At 51.3% G+C, this 26,085-nt stretch overlaps 3 protein-coding genes across 9 annotated transcripts in view; 1 reads left to right on the top strand and 2 right to left on the bottom strand.

Moving 5' to 3' along the window:
• The window catches only part of Hipk1 (homeodomain interacting protein kinase 1), a 56,837-nt gene extending 51,683 nt beyond the window's left edge, over positions 1-5,154 (bottom strand). For both annotated transcript variants that reach the window (XM_070006389.1, XM_070006391.1), the window contains exon 1: positions 4,868-5,154. The gene's annotated coding sequence lies outside the window, so the exon portion shown is untranslated. The remainder of the gene's footprint in view (positions 1-4,867) is intronic.
• Positions 5,155-6,085: 931 nt separating this feature from the next.
• The window catches only part of Ap4b1 (adaptor related protein complex 4 subunit beta 1), a 28,662-nt gene continuing 8,662 nt past the window's right edge, over positions 6,086-26,085 (top strand). Inside the window, exons 1-5 of one of the 4 annotated variants that reach the window (XM_070006383.1) lie at positions 6,086-6,167; positions 9,144-9,287; positions 21,444-21,668; positions 22,991-23,121; positions 25,269-25,416. In XM_070006383.1, the coding sequence (XP_069862484.1) occupies positions 21,448-21,668; positions 22,991-23,121; positions 25,269-25,416 (500 nt within the window). In that variant the 5' untranslated portion in view covers positions 6,086-6,167; positions 9,144-9,287; positions 21,444-21,447. Of the gene's footprint in view, positions 6,168-9,143; positions 9,288-17,052; positions 17,075-17,720; positions 17,899-18,355; positions 19,684-21,443; positions 21,669-22,990; positions 23,122-25,268; positions 25,417-26,085 lie in introns of those variants that run through there. The other 3 variants (XM_070006385.1, XM_070006382.1, XM_070006384.1) reach the window with 3 other exon arrangements.
• Dclre1b (DNA cross-link repair 1B) lies at positions 11,018-17,472 on the bottom strand. 3 transcript variants are annotated; one of them, XM_070006386.1, is made up of 4 exons: positions 16,979-17,472; positions 15,719-15,884; positions 15,295-15,477; positions 11,018-14,600 (listed from the first exon to the last, which is right to left on the bottom strand). In XM_070006386.1, the coding sequence occupies exons 1-4, from the start codon at positions 17,165-17,167 to the stop codon at positions 13,525-13,527; spliced, it is 1,614 nt and encodes a 537-aa protein (XP_069862487.1). In that variant the 5' UTR covers positions 17,168-17,472; the 3' UTR covers positions 11,018-13,524. The 3 variants fall into 3 exon arrangements, with proteins under 3 accessions (XP_069862487.1, XP_069862489.1, XP_069862488.1); XM_070006388.1 differs by having other exon boundaries at positions 11,019-14,600; positions 17,356-17,470; XM_070006387.1 differs by having other exon boundaries at positions 11,019-14,600; positions 15,719-15,932; positions 16,979-17,057.

The raw sequence follows: 26,085 nt of genomic DNA, 5'->3' as shown, positions 1-26,085 counted from the left end.
TTCCTGTAGTATTTACTTCCCTCCAATGCAAATATATGACAACCCAGTTACTCAACCGGTATTGCAAAATCAGGGCATGGAAAAAAGGAGTGCTAGCTACCAGCATAACTACAATTATACATAACTTCAGCTGTTTAAAAAATGCTCTGGCCATGCGCTGGTGGCTCACATCTGTAATACTAGCTACTCAGGAAGCTGAGATCTAAGGATGGATGATGGTTCAAAGTCATCAGGGCAGAAAAGTCCCCATGAGACTCTTATCTCCAATTAACCACTCAAAAACTGGAAGTGGTGCTGTGGCTCAAAGTGGTAGAGAGCTAGCTTTGAGTACAAGAGTTCAGGGCAAGCCCACAACTGACCAAAAAAACAAAAACTCTGAGGAGAGAAGGATAGTAGGCAAATGCAGTTATGATACTCAATTACATATGTGAAAATAGGTAAGGAGAGAATGGATGGGGTTGGGACAGATGAGAAAAGAAGGAAGGAGTGATGCTGATCAAGATGCACTGTATTCATAAAAGATGTGAATTAAAACTCCTATGTATAACTACTTCAAGATAATAAATTTTAAGCTGCAGATATTAGTAAACTGGCTGAAGGATGCTTTCTTTGTATGCGGGATATGGTTTTCTAAATTTCAATAATTCTCTTTGATTTGGAAAAACAAATGAAAAATGAAAAAACAAAAAGTGCTTTGAGAAAGGAAAAAGGCACAAGAACAAGGTCAAGTTAAGAAAGCAGAAATCAGTAAGAAGTATAAATAATATTAAGAGGGAGAATTCCATTCAGTTGGGCTAGTAGAGGCAGAAGGTTCTAAGTAAAGTAACAATGGTTTGGCAGATGGCGGTGGAAGTCTCTTTCACAGAGAATATGATAACTTTTGCCAGCATGCCAAGGGATGTGACAAAATGAGTAACTGTGTAGAGCATGAAGACATTTTTGGCTAGAAAACACAGTGGCCAAAAAAAAAAAAGATCAGTACAAGACTTCCCCCACCCCTCACCCCCGGTTTTTTTCTGTGTATGTGGTACTGAGGAATCGACCCCAGGGCTAGGCCACATTCCCAGCCCCAGAGTGCAGGACTTTTACAGCTAACAGATCTTTCTAAAATCCCTAATTCTAAGATGGAAATAAAGGAGACTCAAAAAGACTTAAGGAGTTTCACACACAGCTAATGAGCAGAAATGCCAACGAGGAATTCAGATCTTCTGGTTCTTTTCTGTTAAGCATATGGAAAAGCACAGTACCAGTTGCCCTTAAAAATATCCAAAAGAAATACAACTAAGTTTCCTTATCTCCAGTGACCTCAGAATGCTGCTAAAAGTGATATAACCCCCAAAAGAGGAAAAATGGACTTTACACCCTGCTATGTAATTGTTTAAAGCACCAAATTATGTGATATAGAAACAGTAGGCATGTAGGAGCTGGATTTCAACAACTAAAAAGGATACTAAGAACAAAACAAAAAAGGATTCAAAGGGCTGGGAATGTGGCTCAGTGGTAGAGTGCTTGCCTAGCATACATGAAGCCCTGGGTTCCATTCCTCAGTACCACATACACAGAAAAAGCCAGAAGTGGCACTGTGGCTCAAGTGGTAAAGTGCTTGCCTTGAGCAAAAAGAAGCTCACAGAGTGCCCAGGCCAGATAACGGGAGAATCCCTTGAGCTGGAGTTTGAGGTCAGGTCAACATAGCAATATCTAGTCTCCTTTAAAAAAAAATATTGGTAACTTGTGTTCAGAATGGTATGAACCATAGGGGAAGAAATTGAGAAGGAATTAATAGTAATCATTTTAAGAAACAAAAACATTCTGGCAACTGGCAGATCAAGCAGCTTGTTTACAAAATTACTTGAAATTACGAAAAGACCAATTACACAAAGGTCAGGTGCCAGTGGCTCACAACTCTAATTGTATCTGCTCAGGAGGTTGCAATCAGGATCAGGGTTGGAAGCCAGCTTCGTGGCAAAGTTGGGAAGACTCGTATCTCCTATTAACCACCAGAAAATCGGAAATGTCATGGCTCAAAGTGGTAGAGTGCTAGTTACAATACACAACTAACAACCTATACAAATTCCCAATGTAAGAAATTCACAAGGCAGATTTGGTTCATTCATTTCTGCCAACAAAACAGTGACAGAGCAGTACTTACAAGAACAAATACATGTAATGAAAAAATTCTGTTTTCCAGAGAACTGTGAATTTTGACAATTTTTTTTTTTTTTTGGTCGGTTGTGGGGCCTGAACTCTGGACCTGGGCGCTGTCCCTCACTTCAGCTCAAGGGTAGCGCTCTACCACTTGAGCCACAGCGCCACTTCAAACCAAGGGCTTCATGCATGTAAGGCAAGCACTCTACCACTGAGCACATTCCCAGCCCCTGACATTTTCTTCTAAGAAAAAGTTCTAGTTTGGTTGTAAACCTCATTGTTCTTAAACCTGTAACGGGCTGGGAAGGTGGTTTAGCGGTAAAGTGTTTGCCAAGTATACATGAAGCCCTGGGTTTGATTCCTCAGTACCACTTAAGAAAAAGCTGGAAGTGGCGCTTTGGCTCAAGTGGTAGAGCACTAACCTTGAGCAAAAGCTCAGGGACAGTGCCCAGACCCTGAGTTCAAGCCCCAGGACAGGCAAAAATTAAATTAAATTAAAAAAACAAAAAACCTAGAATGTTCAGATGTGGCTAGACTATTCCATCTGCCAAAAGACTCCAAGTACAGCTTAGGTGGTAGAGCACCTCCAACCTGAGAGTGGCTCAGTATTCAGACCCCAAGGAAGAGTTACCACCAGCCAAAACCCTACTGCTGACCAAGGTATACTGAGTTCTCATGCGCCATTCCACCCAGAGGCTGTGCGGCCTCCAAGCTCAAACCCAAACCCTGCACCGAATACATTCTGAACAGAAACACTGTCTTCTTCAAGCCAACGACAGCCTTAGCCCTGTCATTAGAGAACAGAGAGACCCCGAGGTCCTGGCACCCAACCACAGCGGCACACAGCAAGGACGTTTAAAGGCTTAGAGAAGGTTCTAGGCCCCGCGCGGAGGGAAGGGCTAGCGAAGGCTCGAGCTCCCTGTCGTCCAGACCACTGACAGCGTTACAAACACAAGGGCAGCGCTGTGGCTTCTATGAGGACCCGGGCCACTGGTTCGGCCCACTGCCCTCTGTGTCACGCCGCTGGCCACGCAGGGGCCCAGGGACGGATGGGCGTGCGCACACACGAGTGCGCGGCCGAGGACGGGCATGCGCACACACAAGTGCGCAGCCGAGGACGGGCGTGCACACACACGAGTGCGCGGATGGGGACGGGCGTGTGCACACACGAGTGCACAGCCGAGGACGGGAACGGGCATGCGCACACACAAGTGCGCAGCCGAGGACGGGAACGGGCATGCGCACACACAAGTGCGCGGCCGAGGACGGGCATGCGCACACACGAGTGCGCGGCCGACGACGGGGACGGGCATGCGCACACACGAGTGCGCGGCCGAGGACGGGCATGCGCACAAACGAGTGCGTGGCCGAGGACGGGCGTGCGCACACACAAGTGCGCGGACGGGGACGGGCGTGTGCACACACGAGTGCGTGGCCGAGGACGGGGACGGGCGTGCGCACACACGAGTGAGCGGACGGGGACGGGCACGCGCACACACGAGTGCGTGGCCGAGGACGGGCGTGCGCACACAAGTGCGCGGACGGGGACGGGCGTGTGCACACACGAGTGCGCAGCCGAGGACGGGAACGGGCGTGTGCACACACAAGTGCGCAGCCGAGGACGGGAACGGGCATGCGCACACACAAGTGCGCAGCCGAGGACGGGAACGGGCATGAGCACACACAAGTGCGCGGCCGAGGATGGGCATGCGCACACACGAGTGCGCGGACGGGGACGAGCATGCGCACACACGAGGGCGTGGCTGAGGACGGGCGTGCGCACACACAAGTGCGCGGACGGGGACGGGCGTGCGCACACACGAGTGCGCGGCCGGGGACGGGCATGCGCACACACGAGTGCGAGGCAGAGGCTGAGGACCGGCTTGCGCACACACGAGTGCGCGGCCAAGGACGGGCATGCACATGCATGCACACATGCGCGCACACACACACACACGAGTTCGTGGACGAGGACGGGCGTGCGCACACACGAGTGCGAGGACGAGGACGGGCATGCGCACACACGAGTGCGAGGCAGAGGCTGAGGACCGGCTTGCGCACACACGAGTGCGCGGCTGAGGACGGGCATGCACATGCATGCACACATGCGCGCACACACACACACACACGAGTTCGTGGACGAGGACGGGCGTGCGCACACACGAGTGCGCGGCCCAGGACGAGCGTGCGAACCGACGAACGAGGTGTCATGACCTCCGAGGGCCCGGGGACCACGCTGCTCCAGGGGTCACCTCAGGACCCCCGCCCGGGTTTATTTCCGGTTCATTTCCGGTTTATTTTGTTTTCTAAGACAAAGCTCTGGGAAGCGGTGCGGGCGGCCGAAGTTCCCCGGAGCTCCTGGGCGGGAGGAGGACGGGGGTGGGGTGGGGGTGGGGAGAAAGAGGACCGAGAGGAGGACGGAGGGGGTGGTGGTGAGGAGAACCGGGAGGAGGGCCAGGAGGACAACGAGGAGGGCTGAGAGGACGAGGAGGACCGGGAGGACGGAGAGGAGGAGGAGCGGGAGGAGGACCGGAAGGAGGAAGATCGGGAGGACGACTGGGAGGAGGAGGACCCAGAGGAAGAGGAGGACTCAGAGGAACGGAAGGAGGGCCGGGAGGACCGAGAGGAGGACCGGGGGGAGGAGGAGGTCCGAGAGGAGGAGGAGGAGGACCGGGCGCCGCGTCCCCCGTCCCGTGCCCGCCGCCCGCGCCCCGGAACTCACCGCCGGTGTGTCTGGGTCTCAGCCGCGCGCCGGGGCCGCCGCGAGGACGCTGAGGAGACGACGCGATCCCGGCCCCCGCCGCCGGGTCATCCTAGCCCCCGCGCGAGCCGGCCCGGGTCCCGGCCCCGCTTCCCGGAGCCGTCCCCGCGCCCGTGCCGCGGGGGGGAGCCGCCCAGACTCCCGCCCGCCACGCCGTCCGGCCGCCGCCAGCCACCGCCGCCGCCGCCGCCTCGGCCCCGCGCGCGCCCGCCCGGCCTCCCGCCGCCGCCCGGGGCCTCAGCCGGGCCTCGCTCCGCGGCCCCGCGACCGCCAGACGCTACCAGTCGAGCGCCGAGCGCGAGCGCCGAGGCCCCGCCCCCAGCCTTCCCCTCGGGGGCGCGCCTGCACTTCCCTCCCTCCGCGGAAGCACGCGCGCATCCTCCCCCCCGCCCCCACCCGCCTCCGCGGAGGCGCGCGTGCACACTCCCGGTCCCTCCAAGGAGGCGTCCCCCCCTCCCCGCGGAGGCGCGCACGCAAGTTCTCCCTCCCTTCGCGGAGGCGCGCACGCGACCTCCTTTCTCCACGGAAACGACCTCCCCACTCTCCTCCCCGCGGGGGCGCGCACGCACGCTTCTCCTCTCGGGCGCGCGCGCACGCCCACCCCGCGGAGGCGCGCACGCCCGCGCCAGGACCCCTACCACGGCGGAGCGCAGCTCGGGCCCCCAGCGCTGCGGCGTCGCGGGGCGGCGCGGGCGACGGGGGCGGGCGCGCCTCCGCGGGCGGCCGGCGGGGCACCGGTGCGGGGCGCCGGCTCCCCGCCCCGTCGCTCGGCAGGCGCCAGGGTGGCTGGTGGACTTCTGAGGGCAGCCGCGGGGTCCAGAGTTAAGAGGCCACTGGCCAGTGTGACATCACCTCCTGTGTGACCCCGCACGCCCGCACGGTGCCGGGCGTCGGCCCGCGGGAAGGTGGGGCCGGTGCGGCCCTGCGGGGTCACAGGGTCACGTGGTCAAGGGGTCCCGCCATGCTTCCACCCCCGGCCAGGGAGGCGAGGGCCGCGCGGGGCCCGGCTCGCCCTGTGCCTCGAACCTTCCTTGAGGACCCGACTCCCTGACCCCAGCAGGACGTCCTGACGGGGTCCCCAGGGGGAGGGAGGCCTGACCCCTCCACACATTGGGGTCAGAGGGCAGGGGAAGCCCCTGGCCTCTCCACACATTGGGGTCAGGGGGGAGACCTGTCCCCTGTGGGCCAGAGGCCGGTGTGCAGTGCTCACAGTTTGGTTGGGAGAAGGAGGAAGGAGGAAACACTGAGGATCCCAGTCAGGGTGAGTGAGGGACAGGAACTGAAGTGGACTGACAAGTGTGGGTAAGACGTGGCACGGGCACGAGTGACCCGGTCCTGCCGGTTCCCGGGGCTCACCACGCAGCCGTGAGCACGCGCCCTCCAAGCCAGCGCCAGCCAGGGTGGAGACTTTATGTGCTCTAAACCGCAAGAAGGAAGTTTCTGGTAAAACAAGCAAACAAAACAATCCCTGTGGGATTGATCTCTGTTCTCTAGCTAACTCTGGTCTCTCTTAGGGAAGTAAACGTCCAGGTTCTCAATGCAATGGTACGGCTCCCAGTGTTTTTAAGCCAGGAAGAAAACCAAACTGTATATATGTATATGTACGTACATGTAATATACATACGTGTGTGTGTCTACACACACAGATACAAACATATATCCTGGTCCTGGGGCTTGAACTCAGGTCCTGGGCACTGTCCCTGGGCTTTTGCACTACCACTCTACCACTTGAGTCACAGCATCTGGCTTTTTGGTGGTTAATTGGCAGTAAAAGTCTCACAGACATTCCGGCCCAGGCTGGCTTTGATCTGTGATTCTCAGATCTCAGCCTCCTGGGTAACTAGATTTACAGGTGTGAGCCACTCACACCTGGCAGCTTGTCTTTTAGTGTGGGAACTGGGACTCGAACCCGGGGCCTGGGTGATGTCCCTTAGCTTTTTTTTTTTTTTTTTTTTTTTTTGCTCAATGATAGTGCTCTATTATTGAGGAATCTCATAAACTTTTCTGGGCTGGCCTCCTGAGTAGCTAGGCTTACAAGTGTGAGCCGCCTGTACCCGGCTGAACCATAGTACTGAGCTTGGTCTTCGAACAGTCAGTCAAAGAGGGGCAGCCACACTTGGGGGGAACTGGGAAGTAAACACTGGCCATGCAGTACAATTTCCAGTCACCATGCAGAAGGGAAGTGAGCCTTTACAGTGAAGATATCAGGGAATCCAAGCAGCCAGAGCACTGGAGACATCTGGAGCAATGACAGGGTTGTGAAGAAGACACAAGTCTCGGTAAGAGGAGAGGATAGCCAATCCAGGGGACCAGCACTTAAAAGGAGACATTTTCACAGACACAATGGAATAAGAGTTAAGAGGCAGCAAGGGAAGGAAGGGGAATGGCAGCTTTGCCTCCTTCCCCTGAGGTTGGGAGAAAGCTGGCCCAGAGTGTGATGTGCACTCTCCTTTCTCATCTGAACCAGTGTCTAGAAGAGTAACACAGAGCAGGCAATATAAGCAGCTTGAATCACATTACAAAGGAGAAAATACTATAAGAATCCAAGACAGATTGAGAAAATGATTCAAGAATTAGATTGACAAGTTTAAGTAAGGTGCACATAAGTAAATAGTCAGATGATGATGTAGAATTAGGATAACGTGGGAGTCCACCAGGAAACTGTCAAATACAGAGAAGGTATAACAGAAGAAGCTAGAATCGGGTCAGAGTAGGAGGCCTTAGTCCACCATGTTCTGACATGCTCAGGCTGCTCTTTCTCCCACTGGACCAGTGCATCTTTTTTTTTTTTTTTTTTGGGTCCGGTCTTAGGGCCTGAACTCTGGGCCTGGGTGCTGTCTCTCAGCTCTTCAGCTCAAGGCTAGCGCTCTACCACTTGAGCCACAGCGCCACTTCCGGCTTTTTTCTTTTTTTGCTTATGTGGTGCTGAGGAATCGAACCCAGGGCCTCAGGCATGCAAGGCAAGCGCTGTACCACTGAGCCACCTTCCCAACCCCTGGACCAGTGCATCTTTAAGTGCTTTTGGTAGCAGCCTTTCCAGCTGGACTTGGCTACGGGACTCTCTATGGGTACTGTTATCAGCAACCTCTCAGGAGACTTCAGAGTCAGCCAGTGACATTACCTAGGAGGTGCTCAGGGCACCAGCACTCACTGATGCTATATAAGAGGCTTTGGTTGCTTTGTCCCATGACATGCTTTCAGAAATCTTAGGAAAGTGGCATTATTATTTCCTACAAATAAGGAAACTTGCATGCAAAGCTGAGTGCTTATGGCTTGCTCCTGTAAACTACCTAACAATGCTGGGTTGGAGGCATGGTACAAGTGGTAGAGCACCAGCTATGAGCAAGCCAGCCAGCTGAGAGATGAGGCACTGAGCTAAAAGCCCCAGAATTGGCTAAAAAAAGAAAAAGAAAAAACGATGCTGGGTAGTGGGACTCAAGCCTGTGATAGGAACTACTCAGAAAGCCCAGGTCTAAGGACTGAGGTTCAAAGCCAGCTCAAGCAGGAAAGTAAAAAATTCGTGACTTTTTTTTTTTTTTTTTTTGCCAGTCCTGGGGCTTGAACTCGGGGCCCGGGCACAATCCTGAGCATCTTTTGCTCCAGGCTAGCACTCTACCACTTGAGCCACAGTGCCACTTCCAGCTTTTTCTGTGTATGTGGTACTGATGAATTGAGCCCAGGGCTTCGTGCATGCTAGGCAAGTACTCTACCACTAAGCCACATCCCTTCCCCCACCAGACTTATCTCCAGTTAACAGCCCAAAGCCCAGAAATACATCTGTGGCTCCAGTGGTAGTGCTAGCTGTAAGCAAAAAAAGCCCAGGGAGGGGCTGGGAAGATGGCTCAGTGGTAGAGTGCTTGCCTTGCATGCATGAGGCCCTGGGTTCAATTCCTCAGCATCACGTAAGCAGAAAAAGCTGGAAGTGGTGCTGTGGCTCAAGTGGTAGAGTGATAGCCTTGAGCTGAAGAGCTGAGGGACAGCGCCCAGGCCCAGAGTTCAGGCCCCACAACCGACAAAAAAAAAAAAAAAAAAAAAAATGCCCAGGGACAATACCCAAGCACCGATTTCAAGCCCCAGCACTCACACTCACACACACACACACACACACACACACACACTACACATAGTTCACATGGATCCTAGAGTACCTAAAGATTCATGAATGCAGAAAAATTTGTCTCCCTGGCTGTTGACTTGAGCAAACTTACATGTCTGTCTCCTACTTTCTCTTACAAAGGGCACTAAAGGTGGGAGTGAGAGATAGGCCCTAATGTATGTCGTTTGTAGACTAAGCCACTGAGACAGAAAGAGTGCCAGGAAAAGTGCAAGTTCTTCCAGTGGAACCAGGAACCCAGTGACCAGAAAACACGGATTTTTCCAGGTACCTTCAAGTTTAATAGCAAAAATTTCAGTGCGTCTATGGGGTCACCCTTAAGCAGCTAAAACTGATTTTTTTTTTAAATTTTTTATTGTAAAGATACTATACAGAGGGTTACAGTTAAGCATTGTTACTCCCTCCATTGCTAAAACTGATTTTTAACTGGCTACTTAAAGATATATTGGGGCACATCATTTTTTAGAAGAGAGCTTTGAAAAATCAAATAAGGCAACTTCTGATTTCTTTTTTTCAGGCTGTGTGTGTGTGTGTGTGTGTGTGTGTGTGTGTGTGTGTGTGTGTGTGTGTGTGTGTGTGTGTGTGTGTGTGCTGGGCCTGGGGTGCTGTCTCAAAGCTTGACTTGCTCAAGGCTAGCACTCTACCACCTTAAGCCTCAGTATCATCACTGGCTTTTGGTAGTTAATTGGGACTAAGAGTCTCATGGATTTTCCTACTTGAGCTGGCTTTGAACTGAAATCCTCAGATCTCAGCCTCCTAGCTAGGATTACAGGGGTCAGCCTCTAGTACCGGCTTATCATACACTTTTACTTCAGTAAACTAGAAGTTTCTATTAAAACAAAAAGTGACACCACCTAAACTACTCAAAGCCTGTTTCCATCCCCATTTGAGTTTACAGAGACCCACTTCAGGGAACCTGTACCAGAGGACAGGCCCCCTTGCTGCCAGCAGATAAGCCCCTGGGCAGGGCGGGGGCAGTTCAAAGAACTACCTTATCTCCCCCACCACCTGTGGGCCCACCTGAGCCAGGCAGCAAGAGAATCAGAAGTAATACATTTCCTATTTATTGTAAATATTATTAGTGGTAAATATTTGTTGACAACATACAAAATGACTTCACTATCATTCTAGAGATATTTGCACTTAATGAGTCTCCAAGGTATTTTAATGCTATCTATTCTGCAGCAGTGATGCCAAGCTAACTTTTCTGGAGGGCATTTTTTTTTTTTTTGGTCCGGTCGTGGGGCTTGAACTCTGGGCCTGGGCGCTGTCCCTCAGCTTTTCAGCTCAAGTTTCAGCTCAAGGCTAGCGCTCTACCACTTGAGCCACAGCGCCACTTCTGGCTTTTTTCTTTTTGCTTATGTGGTGCTGAGGAATTGAACCTAGGGCCTCATGCATGCAAGGCAAGCGAACCACCTTCCCAGCCCAGCATTTCTTTATTTCTGCTGGCCCTGTGGCTTGAATGCAGGGCACTGGCCTCAACTTTTTTGCTCAAGGATAGCATGCTACCCACTTGAGCCACAACTCCACTTTAGGCTTTTGCTGGCTATTCGGAGATGAGTCTTCTGGACTTTCTTGCCAGGGCTGGCTTCAGACCTCCAATGTCAGATCTCAGGCTCCACGGTAGCTGGAATTACTGGTGTGAGCCACTAGTGCCCAGCCTGGAGGCCATTTTCATACAATTTTTTTTTTGGTCCGGTCGTGGGGCCTGAACTCTGGGCCTGGGCGCTGTCCCTTAGCTCTTCAGCTCAAGGCTAGCACGCTACCACTTGAGCCATAGCACCACTTCCGGCTTTTTTTTTCCTGCTTATGTGAAGCTGAGGAATCGAACCAAGGGCCTCATGCATGCAAGGCAAGCACTCTACCACTGAGCCACCTTCCCAGCCCCCTTTCATACAATTTTTATCAAGAACTGGAAATAGGATTATGGGCTTGAGCCTCTGACAGGGGTATAATTTAAAAACAGTACACAAAATGTTGAATAATGAAAATGATTTAAAGTATACTCACCTGACAGGATATCACACAAGTATTAAAAGACTTTTTAATAATGTGACATGTTTAATTGAAACCCTTTTGCACAAAAAATTACAAATAAGTTAAAAATAGATTTTTTAAAACACATTTTTGAATGACACAGTAAAATACTGAAGGTATTAAAATGCAGGATTCAAAATTACGTACATGAGCGAAATGCTGGTAGCTCATGCTGGCAATCCTAGCTACTCAGGAAGCTAAGATCCGAGGATCACGGTTCAAAGCCACCCCAGGCAGGAAGTCCTTGAGACTCTTATCTCCAATAAACTACTCAGAGAAACCCGGAAGTGGGGCTGTGGCTCAAGTGGTAGAGCACTCTCCTTGAGATGAACAACTGAGGGACAGTGCCCAGGCCCAGAGTTCAAGCTCCACGACTGACTAAAAAAATAAATAAATTCAACTTGTGTACACCAGAACTGGTGCCTGAACTCAAAGCCTGGACAGTCTCATAGCTCTTTCATTTATGGTTGGTACCTTATCAGTTAAGCCACAGCTCCACTTGAGCTTTTTAGAGCTTATTTAGAGGTGAGGATCTCGTGGACTATCCTGCCTGGAATAGCTATGAGCTGCGCGCCTCCTAGGGTTACAAGCACGAGTAACTGATACTCTATATTTTAACAAGATTTCCAAATTTTATTTTATATATAATTTCTAGAACCAGACTCAAACTGTGCATGTGATGTTCCAAATTCAACTCGGCCTCCAGCATGCTGAACACACACTGTACGACAGAGCAGTACTGCCAGCCACAGAATCAGTATGTGAAAAACTGTTGTGGGACAGACTGAGTTAGTGTTCTATAAGCGTTATCTCCACAGTAATCATGAGCAGCAGGTATCACAGGCCACATTTAACAGCCCAGTGACTGAGCTGTCCTCGCGGGAGCACTTTACCAGGTGTCCCGGACATGAGCAGTGCCGGGGTTTCCTCAGCGACACACACTTGCCTACTGCACATCCCCACAGGCCTTGGACACCCACAGCCAAGGTCACTGACAGCTGAGCTGGGTGCAACTTGCCCAGGAGCAAAGCCTTCCACTCCCCGCTCCCTCCCCCCCCCCTTGGTTGCTTGTGGGGCTGGAACTTGGGGCCTGGGTGCTGTCCCTGAGCTTTTTCACTCAAGACTAGTGCTCTACCACTTTGAGCCACAGTGACATCTAGTTTCCTGCAAGTTAATTGGGAGTCTGACTGACTTTCCTGCCCATGCTGGCTTCAAACCCCAATCCTCAGAGATCTCAGCCTCCAGAGTAACTAGGATTACAGGCGTGAGCCACAGGCACCTGGCTCTTATTTTGCTTTCTAATTTCATTTTTCCCTCCTGAAATAGCAAGCTTGAGGCTAAGGAATAGCCTTGAGATCTTGTTGCTAGGGCTGGAGCTTTGGTCTACACGCCCAGTTCCATGTGCGCTCTCAGAGCCAGCTCTCCTGCTTGTTGGTTTGGCATGTTGTCAGGCAATGAGCGGAAGGCCAGGGCTGAGCTGCGAGCCTCACCCCTTCCAGCCAGTTGGCCCCATATCTTCTCTGGATACCAATACAAACAGGCTGTGCGCTTGCTCGCTCGGGCTATCTAACTCTAACCAGTGGGGGCGGGGCAAAAAAATCCTCGCTATGCGAACAAAATCTGGCAGCACATTTTACCTTTTGTAACTCATTTCAGCCAAATAGTCCTCCCCACCCCCCGCCCCCCAAGTTCAGCTGGGTTCCAGGTAGAGCCTGGGGACGGTGTCCTGGCCCTGGTCCTGGCTGGCCGGCCTCTATGTGGGCTCAGGTGACAGGAGGAGGTAGGAAGGAGGTAGAGGTGGAATTTTTTGCCACCATCCCTCCCTGAGGGAAGTACAGGAAGTCAGTGGCATTCAGGACCGTGAAATGCTGGCTGAACGCTGGCTGACCCTTTAGTACACCATTATAACAACAAAACACCTAGAACTTTCCTGTAGGAAAAGGAGAGACGCAGAGAATAGCACACACAGGAAATGAAAATAGAAATAACCTACTCTCTGTACCCTAATAAAAAGGCTAGTGGTTGGAGTAAAAACTGGGTTAAACAAATGAAGCTGCTTAGGATTTCTAAGAAACCTCCATGTGGCAGGCACACAGTAAAGAATTTATAACAACAATCAGCTACAAAGTCAGGATTTCAAAGGCACCAGACTCCAGACCAGCTTTTTGGGAAGTGCTGCTGGAGGTAATTCCATAGGTTCCTGTAAGATGAGGCCCAGAAACAAGAAACCCAAGCTCATGCCTGTAATCCTAGCTACGCAGGGGGCTGAGATCTGAGGATTGCAGTTCAAAGCCAGCCTGGGCATGAAAGTCCAATAAACCACCAGGAAACCAGAAGTGGTGCTGTGGCTCAAGTGGTAGAGTGCTCGCCTTGAGCTGAAGAACTGAGGGGCAGCATCCAGGCCCAGAGTTCAAGGCCCATGACTGACAAAAAAAACAAAATTTTAATGCTAACCCAAACAGCACGGTCACTGTGTACCACTCCATCTGTGCTCCAGAGATCTATGGTATTTTTCCACTTGCTGATCAAAGCTCTGGGAAGAGAACCCTGCCTGGGAAAAGCACCCTGGAGTGAGCAGGTATTTCTGTGCCAGGCCCCTGGGCTCAGTGGCTGGAGGAGGGGTAGGCCTGCTGCCGCTCCCAAGGGGAGAGCCACCTGTCCAGGCATCTTGGTTTTCTGTGGCTACAGGACCGTTGTCTCTACTAGGTCTCAAGGGGGACCCTAAACCAATATCCTCCTGGGTCTGTAGAGAGAAAAACTCCTTGTCTGTGAACTTTAACTGCACCGAAAATCCCAAGGGATCATTCAACACAGACTCCATCTTCTGGGACTCACAGCAAGGGCCTGCCTCCTCCTGTGCCTGGCTGCCAGAGTCTGGGAACAACTGCTTCTTGACCTGGTGAGGATGGCAACAGGGCTTCTTGGGGAGCCCAGCCTGGGGGGAATGGTTTTCCTTCTTGGTCCTCTTTGAGTCTCTGTCAGTTTGTGATTGATTAGCACTTTTCTCAGGGGATTCAAACACAACCCCTTGGATTCTTGGCCTCTTCAGTCTCTTTTCCAGCAGCCAGAAAATGCCGGGTGTTTTAGAGGAGGAACTCATGAACTGCTGTACTGGGTCTGGGATCAGGGGCACAGAGCACCTGGGGCTCAGGCTGTCCTGAAAGTAGCCCTCACAGGGCTGCTGGCCGACGATGGGTACCACCTGGCAAGGCTTCAGCGCTGCAACAAAGGCACGAAGCTCCGAGAAGGGGGAATGGTCAGAGTAGGGGATGATGTGGACATCCGGGTGGGGCCTGCCGACTTTCCGGCCTGTGGGAATGATCGCGATGGTGGGGTGGGTCTGATTCCAGCGCAGCATGGCAGCGTGGCAAATTTCCCTGTGGTCCACGGCGTGGATGCGGCCAGCCTTCTCCTCCACGGTGAACACATCGGCCAGGCCTAGCAGCTGTACCAGTTCCAGGCGCTGAGGACTCAATACCACCCAGGTGCGAAACTCCAGGGCCAGCTGCTCCAGCAGCAGCTCCTTCCCCAGGCTATAGAGTCCTGGACAGTGTTGCAGGAATAAGGAAAAAGCAAGAGAAAGAAGAGAATAAAGCAACCGAAGAATCCTCATACAGCAATTTAACACAAATATATTAAACTCATGAAGCATCGGGCACTGGAGGCTCACACCTGAGATCTGAGGATCATGGCTGAAAGCCAGCCTGGGTGAAAAATTGCATCAAGACTCTTATCTCCAATGAACCATTAAAAAGCTGGAAGAGGCGGCTAAAATCTGAGGATCCTGGTTTGAAGCCAGCCCAGACAGCAAGGTCCATGGGACTCATCTCCAATTAACTACTAAAAAAGCCAGAAGTGGAGCTGTGGCTCAAGTGGTAGAGTGCCAGCCTTGAGCACAAAAGCTCATGGACAGTGCCTTGAGTTCAAGCTCCAGGGCTGGCAAAAAAAAAAAAAAAAAAAAAAAAAGAAATGCAGGTGACCTTTTTCACCAGGATGGCGCCAATGTTCAATCTTTAATATTCCCAAAAAGAAAACAAAGCAACAAGAACTGAAACCTAGTACTTCAAAAACACAACAAAACCGCCGCTCATGCCTGTGATCCTAGCTACTCAGGAGATCTAAGGATCTCAGCACTCCCCCCACAAAAAAAGGGGAAAAAAGAGGCACACAAGCTTGAAAGTTATGAGAACCTTCAAAGAAGCTAGATTCACTATAAGAGGAAAAGAGAACAACTCACCGATCTTTATGTTGTGGTGTGGGTGCTTTTCAATGAGTTGGATGATCTGGCGCGTAGCTTCTTGTCGGGAAGGAAGAATCAGGGCTGGGTTGCAGTAGGTGTTGTCCAGGTATAGTGTATGGATCTGCTTCCCTGAAGCCAGAGCTGGCTCCTTCAACATGGATGGTGTATACCGAAAATCACCTGGGTGAGGGGTAGAGGGTAAAGATAAAAGGAAAACATCTATTAACATCTACCAACAGCTGGGCATCTGCTTAGAGGGTCTCTGGGAAAACATGGGGCAGCACAGCTTCTCTGTGGGAGAGTTTCCATCCTCACATTCCCTGCCAGGTCTTGACGGTCAATGTACTTTTATGTAATCGAGTCAGGAGGCCACTGGGCTTCCATGAGCAAAGTGCTGGAAGGGAGACTCGGAGAGGCCCACCTGTGTAGAGGATGGTTCCAAAGTATCCTTCAAAGAGAAACATGACCGAGCCAGGGCAGTGATTGGCGTCCAGGAGTGTTACAGTCATGGTCTCCTGTCCCACATCATCTAGAGGCAATACATGGCTCTCCCCGACTTCCAGAGCTCGGATCCACTGCTCAGACACCTGAGGAAACAGCGGGTCATCTCAGGAGCCACGGTCTCCCCTCTGCATCTAGGAGGACAGATGAAGGCCTCATCCACCCGGGAGTGTTAGTGGATGCTTTAGGGTGGAACTCCAAAGCAGCCTGCACTTCTGCCTGCTCCCTCTCGCCTTAGACAGCTCTAGACTGAATGTGAGGGAAGCTGTCAGACCAGAGCTCAGCCAGACTCAAGAGCTGGCCTTGCCTGCTGAGTGGAGCGGGTGAGGGCTGGGGTCTGCGTGTTTACAGGGTGTCACATGAAGAGCTGGCCTTGCCTGCTGAGTGGAGCGGGTGAGGGCTGGGGGTCTGCGTGCTCACAGAGTGCCACATGAAGAGCTGGCCTTGCCTACTGAGTGGAGCGGGTGAGGGCTGGGGTCTGCATGTTCACAGGGTGTCACATGAAGAGCTGGCCTTGCCTGCTGAGTGGAGCGGGTGAGGGCTGGGGGTCTGCGTGCTCACAGCGTGTCACACGCATTCTGCGTTCTGTTCTTTTTTGATGGCTCGCAGAAGAGGTTGGGCGCTCTGAGCCGCTAGGGTGCCCACTCTTGTTTTTATTTTTGTTTGACAGTCCTAGGGCTTGAATTCAGGGCCTGGGCGCTGTCCCTGAGCCTCTTGGGCTCAAGGCTGGAGCTCTACTACTCGAGCCACAGCGCCACTTCCGGCTTTCTGAGTGGTTCAGTGGAGATGAGAGGCCCGGACTTCCAGCCGGGCTGGCAGGTCCTCGGGCCTCCGAGCCTCCAGAGCAGAGGACCAGCGAAAGCCCCCAGCCGGCCTCTGCTGTGCTAGCTGTGCCTGCCTGGGGGGCGGGTGTGCTCGCGCGTCAGATGTGTCGGGCACACCCCACCGGCTACCGGCGCACCGGCTCAGGCTCTCTAGGGACGCGGGTTCCGTTGGACGGCCAGGAGTCCGCAGCCGAGCGGCGCTCCGGCCCGGCCGCGGGAAACTCAGGGCCCCATTCGGACACAGGCCGGAGGCCCGAGGGGCGAGCCCGCCGGACCCCGTACCCTCGGGGTGACCCCGCCGTACCCTCGGGGTGACCCCGCCGGACCCGTACCCCGGGGGTGCCCGGCCCGCGTACCCGCAGGCGGCGGCGCAGGAGGCGCGCGGTGAGCGGGGAGCAGTAGAGAGGCCGCGCCCAGCTGCTGCCCAGCCCCGCCGCGTGGTCCGCGTGCAGGTGCGACAAGAAGAAGAGCCGCGCGCACCCGGCGCGGCGCAGGCTCCACAGGTCCACGGCGATGGGCGTGTGGGGGATCGCCACCCCGCTCATGGCGGTGGCGGAGGGTGCGGGCCGGGGGGGCGGGGGACAGCCGGAGCCGACGACCCCGGGCGGAAGGCCCCGCGGAGCGGGCCCCGTCGGGCGGAGTCAGGCCGAGCAGCCGATCCCCGAGCGCCGGGAGGGGAGAGGCCGGGGGAAGGGCGCCCTAGGTCGGGGTCTGGGCTAGGCTCGGCGCTCACAGGTGAGTGGCGGCTCCCCACGGGCCGGACTGCACGCCGAAAGCCAGATCGGGCCGACCCCGGACCCTGGACCCGGGACCGCGGCAGTGGGGGAGCGGGAAGGCGAGGCCTGCGGCCGAGCGGGTGGGTCGGGTTGTGCGTCAAGCGGCGTGTAGGCGGGGCGAGCTGCGGACCGAACGGAGCGGCGTGTGGGCGGGGCGAGCTGTGGGCGGAACGGAACGGTGTGTGGGAGGGGCGAGCTGTGGGCGGGGCGATCTTAGGACGGAACGGAGCGGCGTGTGGGCGGAGCGAGCTGCGTACGGAACGGAGCAGCGTGTGGGCGGGGCGATCTTAGGACGGAACGGAGCGGCGTGTGGGGCGGGGTGGGACGCGAGTCGCCGGCGCTGCGGGGCTGAGGGTCCGGAGCGGATAACGCGGCGGCCGGGCGAAGATGCCCTACCTGGGCTCGGCCGACGTGGTGAAGGAGCTGGGGAAGGCGCTGAGCAACCCGAATGTGCAGGCCGATCGGCTGCGCTACCGGAACGTCATCCAGCGCGTGATCAGGTACCGCCGCGCGCCGGCTGGGCCGGGGCCCCGCGCTCAAGACCCAGGGCCGGGAAGACGGCCGCCACGCCGAGCCGGCGGGACCGGAGCGCCTACCGACCAGTGCCGCGCGGGACTGCACGTGACCCCGCGACCGCCGCGCGCGGCTGGGGGCCGAGGGAGCTCCTGAGGAGAGCCGAGCCGCCAGCCCGCGGGGGTGGAGGCGCGCCCGGGATGACGACGGAGGCCGCGCTAGGGAGGGGCGGGAGGAGGGGAGGCCGGGGGAGACCGAGCCCGGCCAGGGGCCCGGGCCGCCCGCCCCCGGGTACTCACCGAGCAAGAGCAGTGGGGTAGAGGCCGCTCGCTCTCCTGGTCCGACCGAGCCCGGGCTCCTGGACTCGGAGCCCTGTGCTCTCGGCCTCAGCGCCTCAAGGCTGGCGTTCTACTCCCTGAATCACACCTCTACTCCAGCGTTGTTAGTGGTTTGCGATGAGTCTCAAAGATTTGTCACCGTGCTGGCCTTGGGATCAGGTCCCAGGTCCCAGCCTCCACCGCCCAGCAGGGATGGGCTGTACCCTTCCTGTCTGTTGCATAGAGGTGATGCGCAGAGGGACATTAATCATATCATTACCTTATCTGCCTGATGAGCTTCATAACCTTTAGGCTACAGTATTCCTGCTGCAGCAAAGAAACATTTCTGACTTTTTCTGATAATGTCAGGCCTCAGGACTCCCCCTGCCTGTATTCTGTATATTCTGTTTAAGTCCTTATCTACTGTATTGTAGTTAGTGGTAGTCTTCTGCTTTACTAGTCTAGACGTCCTATGGGTCTTAAGATTATGTCTCATTGATAAGGGCGTAGCTAACAAAATAAATAGAAAACCCACAGAATGGGAGATTTTTTTTTAACCAGTTATGCATCAGACAAGGGCCTCATATCTAATATATACTTAGAGCTCAAAAGAGCAAGCCTCTCCCTCCTCAAGTAAATCTCAAAACAACATACAAGTAATAAACAGGCTAAAGACTTAGAGACTTCTCAGAAGTAGTAGTAAAACAAAATGGCCAGTAGACACATGAAGAAATGTTCAACATCTCTGTCCATAAAAGAAATGCAAATCAAGACAACATTGAGATTCTACCTCGCCCCAGTTAGAATGGCCAATATTGGGAAAACTAACAATAACAAATAATGGCAGTGATGTGGCCAAAAGAAAAGTCTATACACTGTTGGTGAGAATGTAAACTTGTTAAACTACTATGGAAAGCAGTATGGAGGTTTCTCAAAAGACTAAACACAGAGCTCTCCTATGACCCAGCAATCCCACTCCTGGGCATTCACCCAAATGACCACAAACAAGGCCATACTAAAGCTACCAACACAACCATGTTCATTGCAGCATCGTTTACCATAGCCAACATGGAATCAACCCAGGTGCCCCTCAGTGGACGAGTGGATCAAGAAATTGTGGTATATCTACACAGTGGGATTCTATGCATCCATCAGAAAGAATGATATTATGCCATTTGTGAGGAAATGGAAAGACTTGGAGCTGGGTGCCTCATGCCTGTAATCCTAGCTACTCAGGAAGCTGAGATCTGAGGATCATGGTTCAAAGCCAGCCCGGGCAGGAAAGTCTGTGAGACTCTTATCTCCAATAAACTACTAGAAAACTGGAAGTGGGGCTGTGGCTCAAGCGGTAGACGCTTGCCTTGAGCTGAAGAGCATAGGGACAGTGCCCAAGCCTCATGACCAACCAAAAAAACAAAAACAAAAACAGAAGTCTTGGAAAAAGTATTAAGAAAAGTAAGCCAGACCCAAAGAAACAGGTTGCCTGGTTTTCCTCATTTGTAGTAACTAGAATGTGCCTATAAGTAACACACTAGATGGTAAAAGAAAAAAATACTGGGAAATGATTTATTTTTTTCTTGTTGTGGGGCTTGAACTCTGGGCCTGGGTGCTGTCCCTGCACTCTTCAGCTCAAGGCGAGTGCTCTACCGCTTGAGCCACAACAACACTTCGGTTTTCTAGTTGTTTATTGGAGATAAGAGTCTCTTGGACTTTCCTGCCCAGGCTGGCTTTGAACCCTGATCCTCAGATCTCAGCCTCCTGAGTAGCTAGGAGCACAGGCGTGAGCCACCAGCGCCCAGGGGAAAGTTGAATTATACAAGTTTCTAGACATCTACACAGTGAGACCAAAGGAGGATATTCTTAGGAGAGGATCACATAGGTGCTATAGAACCCTATACCATATAAATAATATTTATCAAAATGAACTCCAAAAAATGGAAACGAGGTTTCTTTTTCTTAGTTGCTGCTTCTGTTTTCCTTTCCCTTTATCTTGTTTGTTTGTCTTTGGAAAGGTTAGGGGAGGCACAAAAATGGTTGGACAAGCCCAGTGTCAGTGGCTTATGCCTGTCATCCCAGTTCCTCAGGAGGTTGAGATCTGAGGATGAGCTTCAAAGCCAGCCTAGGCAGGAAAGTCCAATAAACCACCAGAAAACTGGAAGTGGCACTGTGGCTCAAGTGGTAGAACGCTAACCTTGAGCTGAAGAACTAAGTGACAGTGTCCAGACCCAGAGTTCAAGACCCACAACTGAAAAAAAAAAAAAAAAAGAAATGGTAGGACAAAGAGTGAACAAATTCAGCAGTGATGCTATATCCTATGTGGAAAATGAACTATACAACTTGTGGGTGGGGACAAGTGGGAAAGACTAGGAGAGAGTAAGAGAAGAGGTGTCAGTGTTAAAAAAGAAATGTACTCTTTATCTGACTTATGTAAGTGTAGCCCCTCTGTATATCACCTTTACAATAACAAATTTTTTTTTTTTAAGTTTATGTCAGCCAGGCACTGGTGACTTACGTCTATAATCCTAGCTATTCGGAGGCTGAGATCTGAGGATCATGATTCAAAGCCAGCCCAGGCAGAAAGTCTGTGGGACTCATTTCTAGTTAACCACTAGAAAACTGGAAGTGGCACTGTGGCTCAAGTGGTAGAGTGCTCACCTTGAGCTGAAGAGCTGAGGGACAGCACCCAGGCCCAGAGTTCAAGCCCCATGACTGACAAAAAAAAAAAAAAAAGTCTCAGCTTATTCCTGGAATGAAAAAGCTCAATTTCATTAGAAGGTACTAGGGATTCAACAAGTTTTGAACACATAGAACAATATTTATTGCAGGCCCTTGGTGTAACATATTGTATGACAGCTGGGTGCTGGTGGCTCACGACTGTAATCCTAGCTACTCAGGAGGCTGAGATCTGGGGATCACTGTTCAAAGCCAGCCCAGACAGAAAAGTCCCCATGAGAGACATGTCTCTAGCCACTCAAAAACCATAAGTGGAAGTGATGAGTGTTAGCCTTGAGCAGAATAGCTCAGGAACAGCACTCAGGCCCTGAGTTCAAGGCCCACCCCTGTCTCCCCCCCAAAAAACAGTATTGTGACATAATGAGACAAAGTAGACATGCTTGCATCCTTTCTACGTGGTTGCAACTTGTGTGAATGAATGAAAATCCTTCTGGTTGGGGCTTTTGTATTTTACTGATTGCTACTGTGTATGTTGGTTCCAGACACATGACTCAGGGCCTGGACATGTCTGGTGTTTTCTTGGAGATGGTGAAGGCAGGTGCCACTGCAGATGTGGTTCAAAAGAAGCTGGTTTATCTGTACATGTGCACATACGCACCCCTGAAGCCGGACCTGGCTCTCCTGGCCATCAACACCCTGTGCAAAGACTGCTCGGACGCCAACCCCATGGTGCGAGGCCTGGCCCTGCGGGGCCTGTGTAGTCTCAGGTGAGTCTGGTCCGAAGAGGCTGATGTTTTCACCTTGATGTTCGCTTTCTTTAATAGAACGTACTAACTTCACAACACGCAGGATTTTGTTAAAACATTATCAACCGGGTGTAGACTGTAGTTTATCATACTCCCCCACTACCCTTCTAGCCTTCCTGTGGTCTGCCATGGGGTATATTTTTTATGAGGACAACTTATTTGAGCTTCTCCGTACTAAAGAAGACACTGTGGGCCAGATACCAGTGGTTCACGCCTGTAATTCTAGATATTCAGGAGGCTGAGTTCTGAGGATCACAGTCCAAAGCCAGCCCCAGGGAAGAAAAGTCCATGAGACTCTTATCTCCAATAAACAATGAGAAAATAGGAAGTGGCACTGTGGCTCAAGTGGTAGAGCTCTTTGGCTGAAGGGCTCAGGGACAGCGCCCAGGCCCAGAGTTCAAGCCCCATGACCGGAGAAAAACAACAATGACAACAACAACAACAACAACAAAAAAACACTGTGGATGGGAAGGTGGCTCAGTGGTAAAGTGCTTGTCTTGCATGCATGAGGCCCTGGGTTCGATTCCTCAGTACCACATAAGCAGAAAAAGCTGGAAGTGGCACTGTGGCTCAAGTGGTGGAGTGCTTACCTTGAGCTGAAGAGCTGAGGGATAGTGCCCAGGCCCTGAGTTCAAGTCCCATGACTGACTAAAAAAAAAAACAAAAAAACACTGTGATACCCCAAATCTGACTTTTAGCTATTACTTTGACTTTCTGAAGTATTTTTTTGTTTTGTTGGTTGTAGGGCTTGAACCCAGAGCCTGAGCACTGTCTCTGAGCTCTTTTCGCTTAAGGCAAGTACTCTACCACTTTGAGCCACAGCTCCAATCCTGGTGTTCTGGTGGTTAATTGGAGATAAGAGTCTCATGGACTTTCCTGCGCAGGCAGGCTTGAACTGCAATCCTCAGATTTCAGTCTCCTAAGGAGGCTTGAACTGCAATCCTCAGATTTCAGTCTCCTGAGTAGCTGGGATTATAGATGTGAGCCACCCGTGCCTAGCTGTATTATTGATTTTATTAAAGGAAATTTTCAATTCTCGTTCTTGGTAAATATCCTCAGTTTTAGTAAAGATGTTTAAGTAATTATTAGTGAACAATTTATTCTGTCTATACAGCCTTAATCCAAATGAAAGCCATGTTAGACTTGTTAAGTTTGGTAGAGGCTTTCTCTGATTGTTTGTGATTTGATGGATGTACAGTGAGACATCTAAATTATATCTAAGCAAAGCCCTCCATTAAATGAAGAGGTATGAAGGCTGACTTCAGGATGCATTTATTGTCTAGGGTGCCCGGAGTGCAGGAATATACCCAGCAGCCTATTCTCAACGGTCTGAGGGATAAGGCTTCCTATGTCCGTAGGGTGGCAGTCCTTGGTTGTGCCAAGATGCACAATCTACATGGAGACTCTGAAGTCGGTAAGTTCAGTGTCGTTCACTGGCGCTTTCACTATGTCTAAGAGGCTCTACTGCTGGGTCTTAGCAGGGTGCAGGGCTTCCTACTAGAGGTTTTTGTGGGGGAAGGGGGAACGGGAGCAAGATGAGAACTATTGCAGTAAGCTACTTAGAACAGTGTAGATATGTCAAGTTTTCTGACACGTGCTTCTTTTTTTTGTTCGTTTGGTTTGTTTTTGGTCGTGGGACTTGAACTCTGGGCCTGGGTGCTGAACCTCAGCTCTTCAGCTCAAGGCAAGCACTCTTTGTACCACTTAAGCTATAGTGTCACTTCCTTAACTTGTACTTTTTTTGGGGGGTAGGGGGGAAGTCTGGTCATGGGGCCTGAACTCTGGGCCTGGGCGCTGTCCCTCAGCTCTTCAGCTCAAGGCTGGCGCTCTACCACTTGAACCACAGCACCACTTCCGGCTTTTTTCTTTTTTGCTTATGTGGTGCTGAGGAATCGAACCCAGAGCCTCATGCATTCAAGGCAAGTGCTCTACCACTGAGCCACTGAGCCACCTTCCCAGCCCAGACTTGTACTTTTTTTAACCTCTTTTTTTTTTGGTGGTTATGGGGCCTGAGCTCAAGGCATGGGTTTTGTCCCTGAGCTCTTTTGCTCAAAGCTAGCACTTTACTACTTTGAACCATGGCTCCCAATTCCTGTTTTCTAGTGGTTAATTGGAGATAAGAGTCACAGATTTTGCTTTCCAGGCTGGCTTTGAACTGCGATTCTCAAATCTCAGCCTCCTGAGTAGCTAGGATTACAGGAATGAGCCACCAGCTTCCAGCTCTTTTTTTAAAAACAAAAAACAAAACTCTTCTTTAAAAACATTTTTTGGTTGTGGGGCTGGAACTCTGGGCCTGGGTGCTGTCCCTCAGCTCTTCAGTTCAAGGCAAGCGCTCTACCACTTGAACCACACCACCACTTCCGGTTTTCTGGTGGTTAATTGGAGATAAGAGTTTCTCCAACTTTCCTGCTCAGGCTAGCTTTGAACCACAATTCTCATATCTCAGCCTCCTGAGTAGCTAGGATTACAGGTGTGAGCTACCAGTGCCCAGCAAAATTTTTTCTTTTTCTTTTTTCTTTTTGTTGGTTGTGGGGCTTGAACTCTGGGTCTGGGCGCTGTCCCTCAGCTCTTCAGCTCAAGGTGAGTGCTCTACCACTTGAGCCACAGCACCACTTCCAACTTTTTTCTGTTTATATGGTGCTGAGGAATTGAACCCAGGGCCTCATGCATATGAGGCAAGCACTCTACCACTGAACCACCTTCCCAGCCCCTGTCTAAACTTTTTTTTTAACTTTTAGAACATGTTTTTAATGCCTCTTCTCATTCTTTAGTGATATATATATATATATATATGTTACATATATGATATATACATATTATATAGATAACATACATATACAAAACCATTTTACATCTGCCATATGTATTCTATATAGATAGATATTTACTTTTATATTTCTTTGTTGCCCATACTAGGGCTTGAACTCAGCTCCTCAAGCTCTCATGTGGCTTTATTGCTTGTGGCTATTGCTCTACTACTTGAGCCACAGTTTTGGCTTTTTGCTGGTTAGAGATGTGGTCTCAGATTTGACTGCCTGGGCTTTGCTTCAAATGTTAATCCTTAGATCTTAGGCTCTTGAGTAACTAGGATACAGGAATAAGCTACTGGCTCCTGAGTTGTCTTTTTTCTTCCTTCCTTTCTTTTTTTTTTTTTTTTTTTGCCAGTCCTGGGACTTGCTCTCAGGGCCTAGGCACTGCCCCTGAGTTCTTTTTTTTTTTGGTTGGTCGTGTGGCTTGAACTCTGGGCTTGGGCGCTGTCCCTGTGTTCTTCAGCTCAAGGCGAGAGCTCTACTACTTAAGCCACAGCACCACTTCCGGTTTTCTAGTGGTTTATTGGAGATAAGAGTCTCACAGACTTTCCTGCCCGGGCTGGCTTTGAACTGTGATCCTCAGATCTCAGCCTCCTGAGTAGCTAGGATTACAGGTGTGAGCCACTGGCACCTGGTTCCAATATGTCATTTCTTTAGCAAAGAACTTTATCTGCCTAGTGTTATTACGATGGCTCTATACCTGTGACTCTGAAGGTTTTTTTCATCTGTTTGTGTTTTTTCTTTTTTATAGATGGTGCCCTGGTAAATGAGTTATACAGTTTGCTGCGTGACCAGGACCCTATTGTAGTTGTGAACTGCCTGAGGTCTCTAGAAGAAATCCTAAAACAGGAAGGCGGTGTTGTCATTAACAAGCCCATTGCTCACCATCTCCTAAATAGGTTTGGATGTCCCGTCCTCATTTTGTTGTGGTGACTGCATTCTGTTGGGACCTGCTGAAAGGTTGAAAAAAAAAGTTAACCCTAAGTTTTAACTTCCTTACACTTCACTAAGAGAATTTCTTTTGTTTGACTTAATTTTTCTTGTAGAGATAGCAGAAGCAGCACAAGGGACATGTTCTTCCCTCCTCTACAGCTTTGTGTCCTCCAAACTAAGCAATTTATGTTGTCTTAAAATGTAGAGAATCTGAGGTGGATGCTGGTGGTTCACACCTGTAATCCTAGCTACTCAGGAGGCTGAGAACTGAGGATTGCGGTTCAAAGCTAGCCCGGGCAGAAATGTCCGTGAGACTCTGATCTCCAATAGCCTTCCCTCCTCCTCCCCGCTAGAAAACCAGAAGTGGCGCTGTGGCTCAAGAGGTAGAGTGCTTGCCTTGAGCTGAAAAGTGCAGGGACAGCATCCAGGCCCAATGACCAAAAAAAAAAAAAGTAGAGAATCTGGGACTGGTGATGTTCATCAGTGGTAAAGGTCCTGGGTTCAATCCTTAGTATGGAGAAAAAGAAAAATGTAGAATCTAGTGTATGCTGAACATGACTTCAGTATTAGACAAGTGTGCCTTTGTTTCATCAACCTGACTTGGACTTAAAAACTTACTTTGTGGGAACTCATAG

Source organism: Dipodomys merriami, unplaced genomic scaffold (assembly GCF_024711535.1).
Source record: "Dipodomys merriami isolate MVZ:Mamm:240054 unplaced genomic scaffold, mDipMer1.0.p SCAF_7, whole genome shotgun sequence".
NCBI lineage: Eukaryota > Metazoa > Chordata > Mammalia > Rodentia > Heteromyidae > Dipodomys > Dipodomys merriami.
Note: the sequence above shows the minus strand (reverse complement) of the source record. Positions and strands in the feature narration are given on the sequence as shown.

Coding starts and splice junctions, on each gene's coding strand:
- Dclre1b (XM_070006386.1), bottom strand. CDS start 17,167: ATGAGCGGGGTGGCGATCCCCCACACGCCCATCGCCGTGGACCTGTGG. Junction 15,885..16,978: donor TCCTGCGCCGCCGCCTGCGG/GTACGCGGGCCG, acceptor CTGTTTCCTCAG/GTGTCTGAGCAGTGGATCCG. Junction 14,601..15,294: donor ACACCACAACATAAAGATCG/GTGAGTTGTTCT, acceptor AACACTGTCCAG/GACTCTATAGCCTGGGGAAG.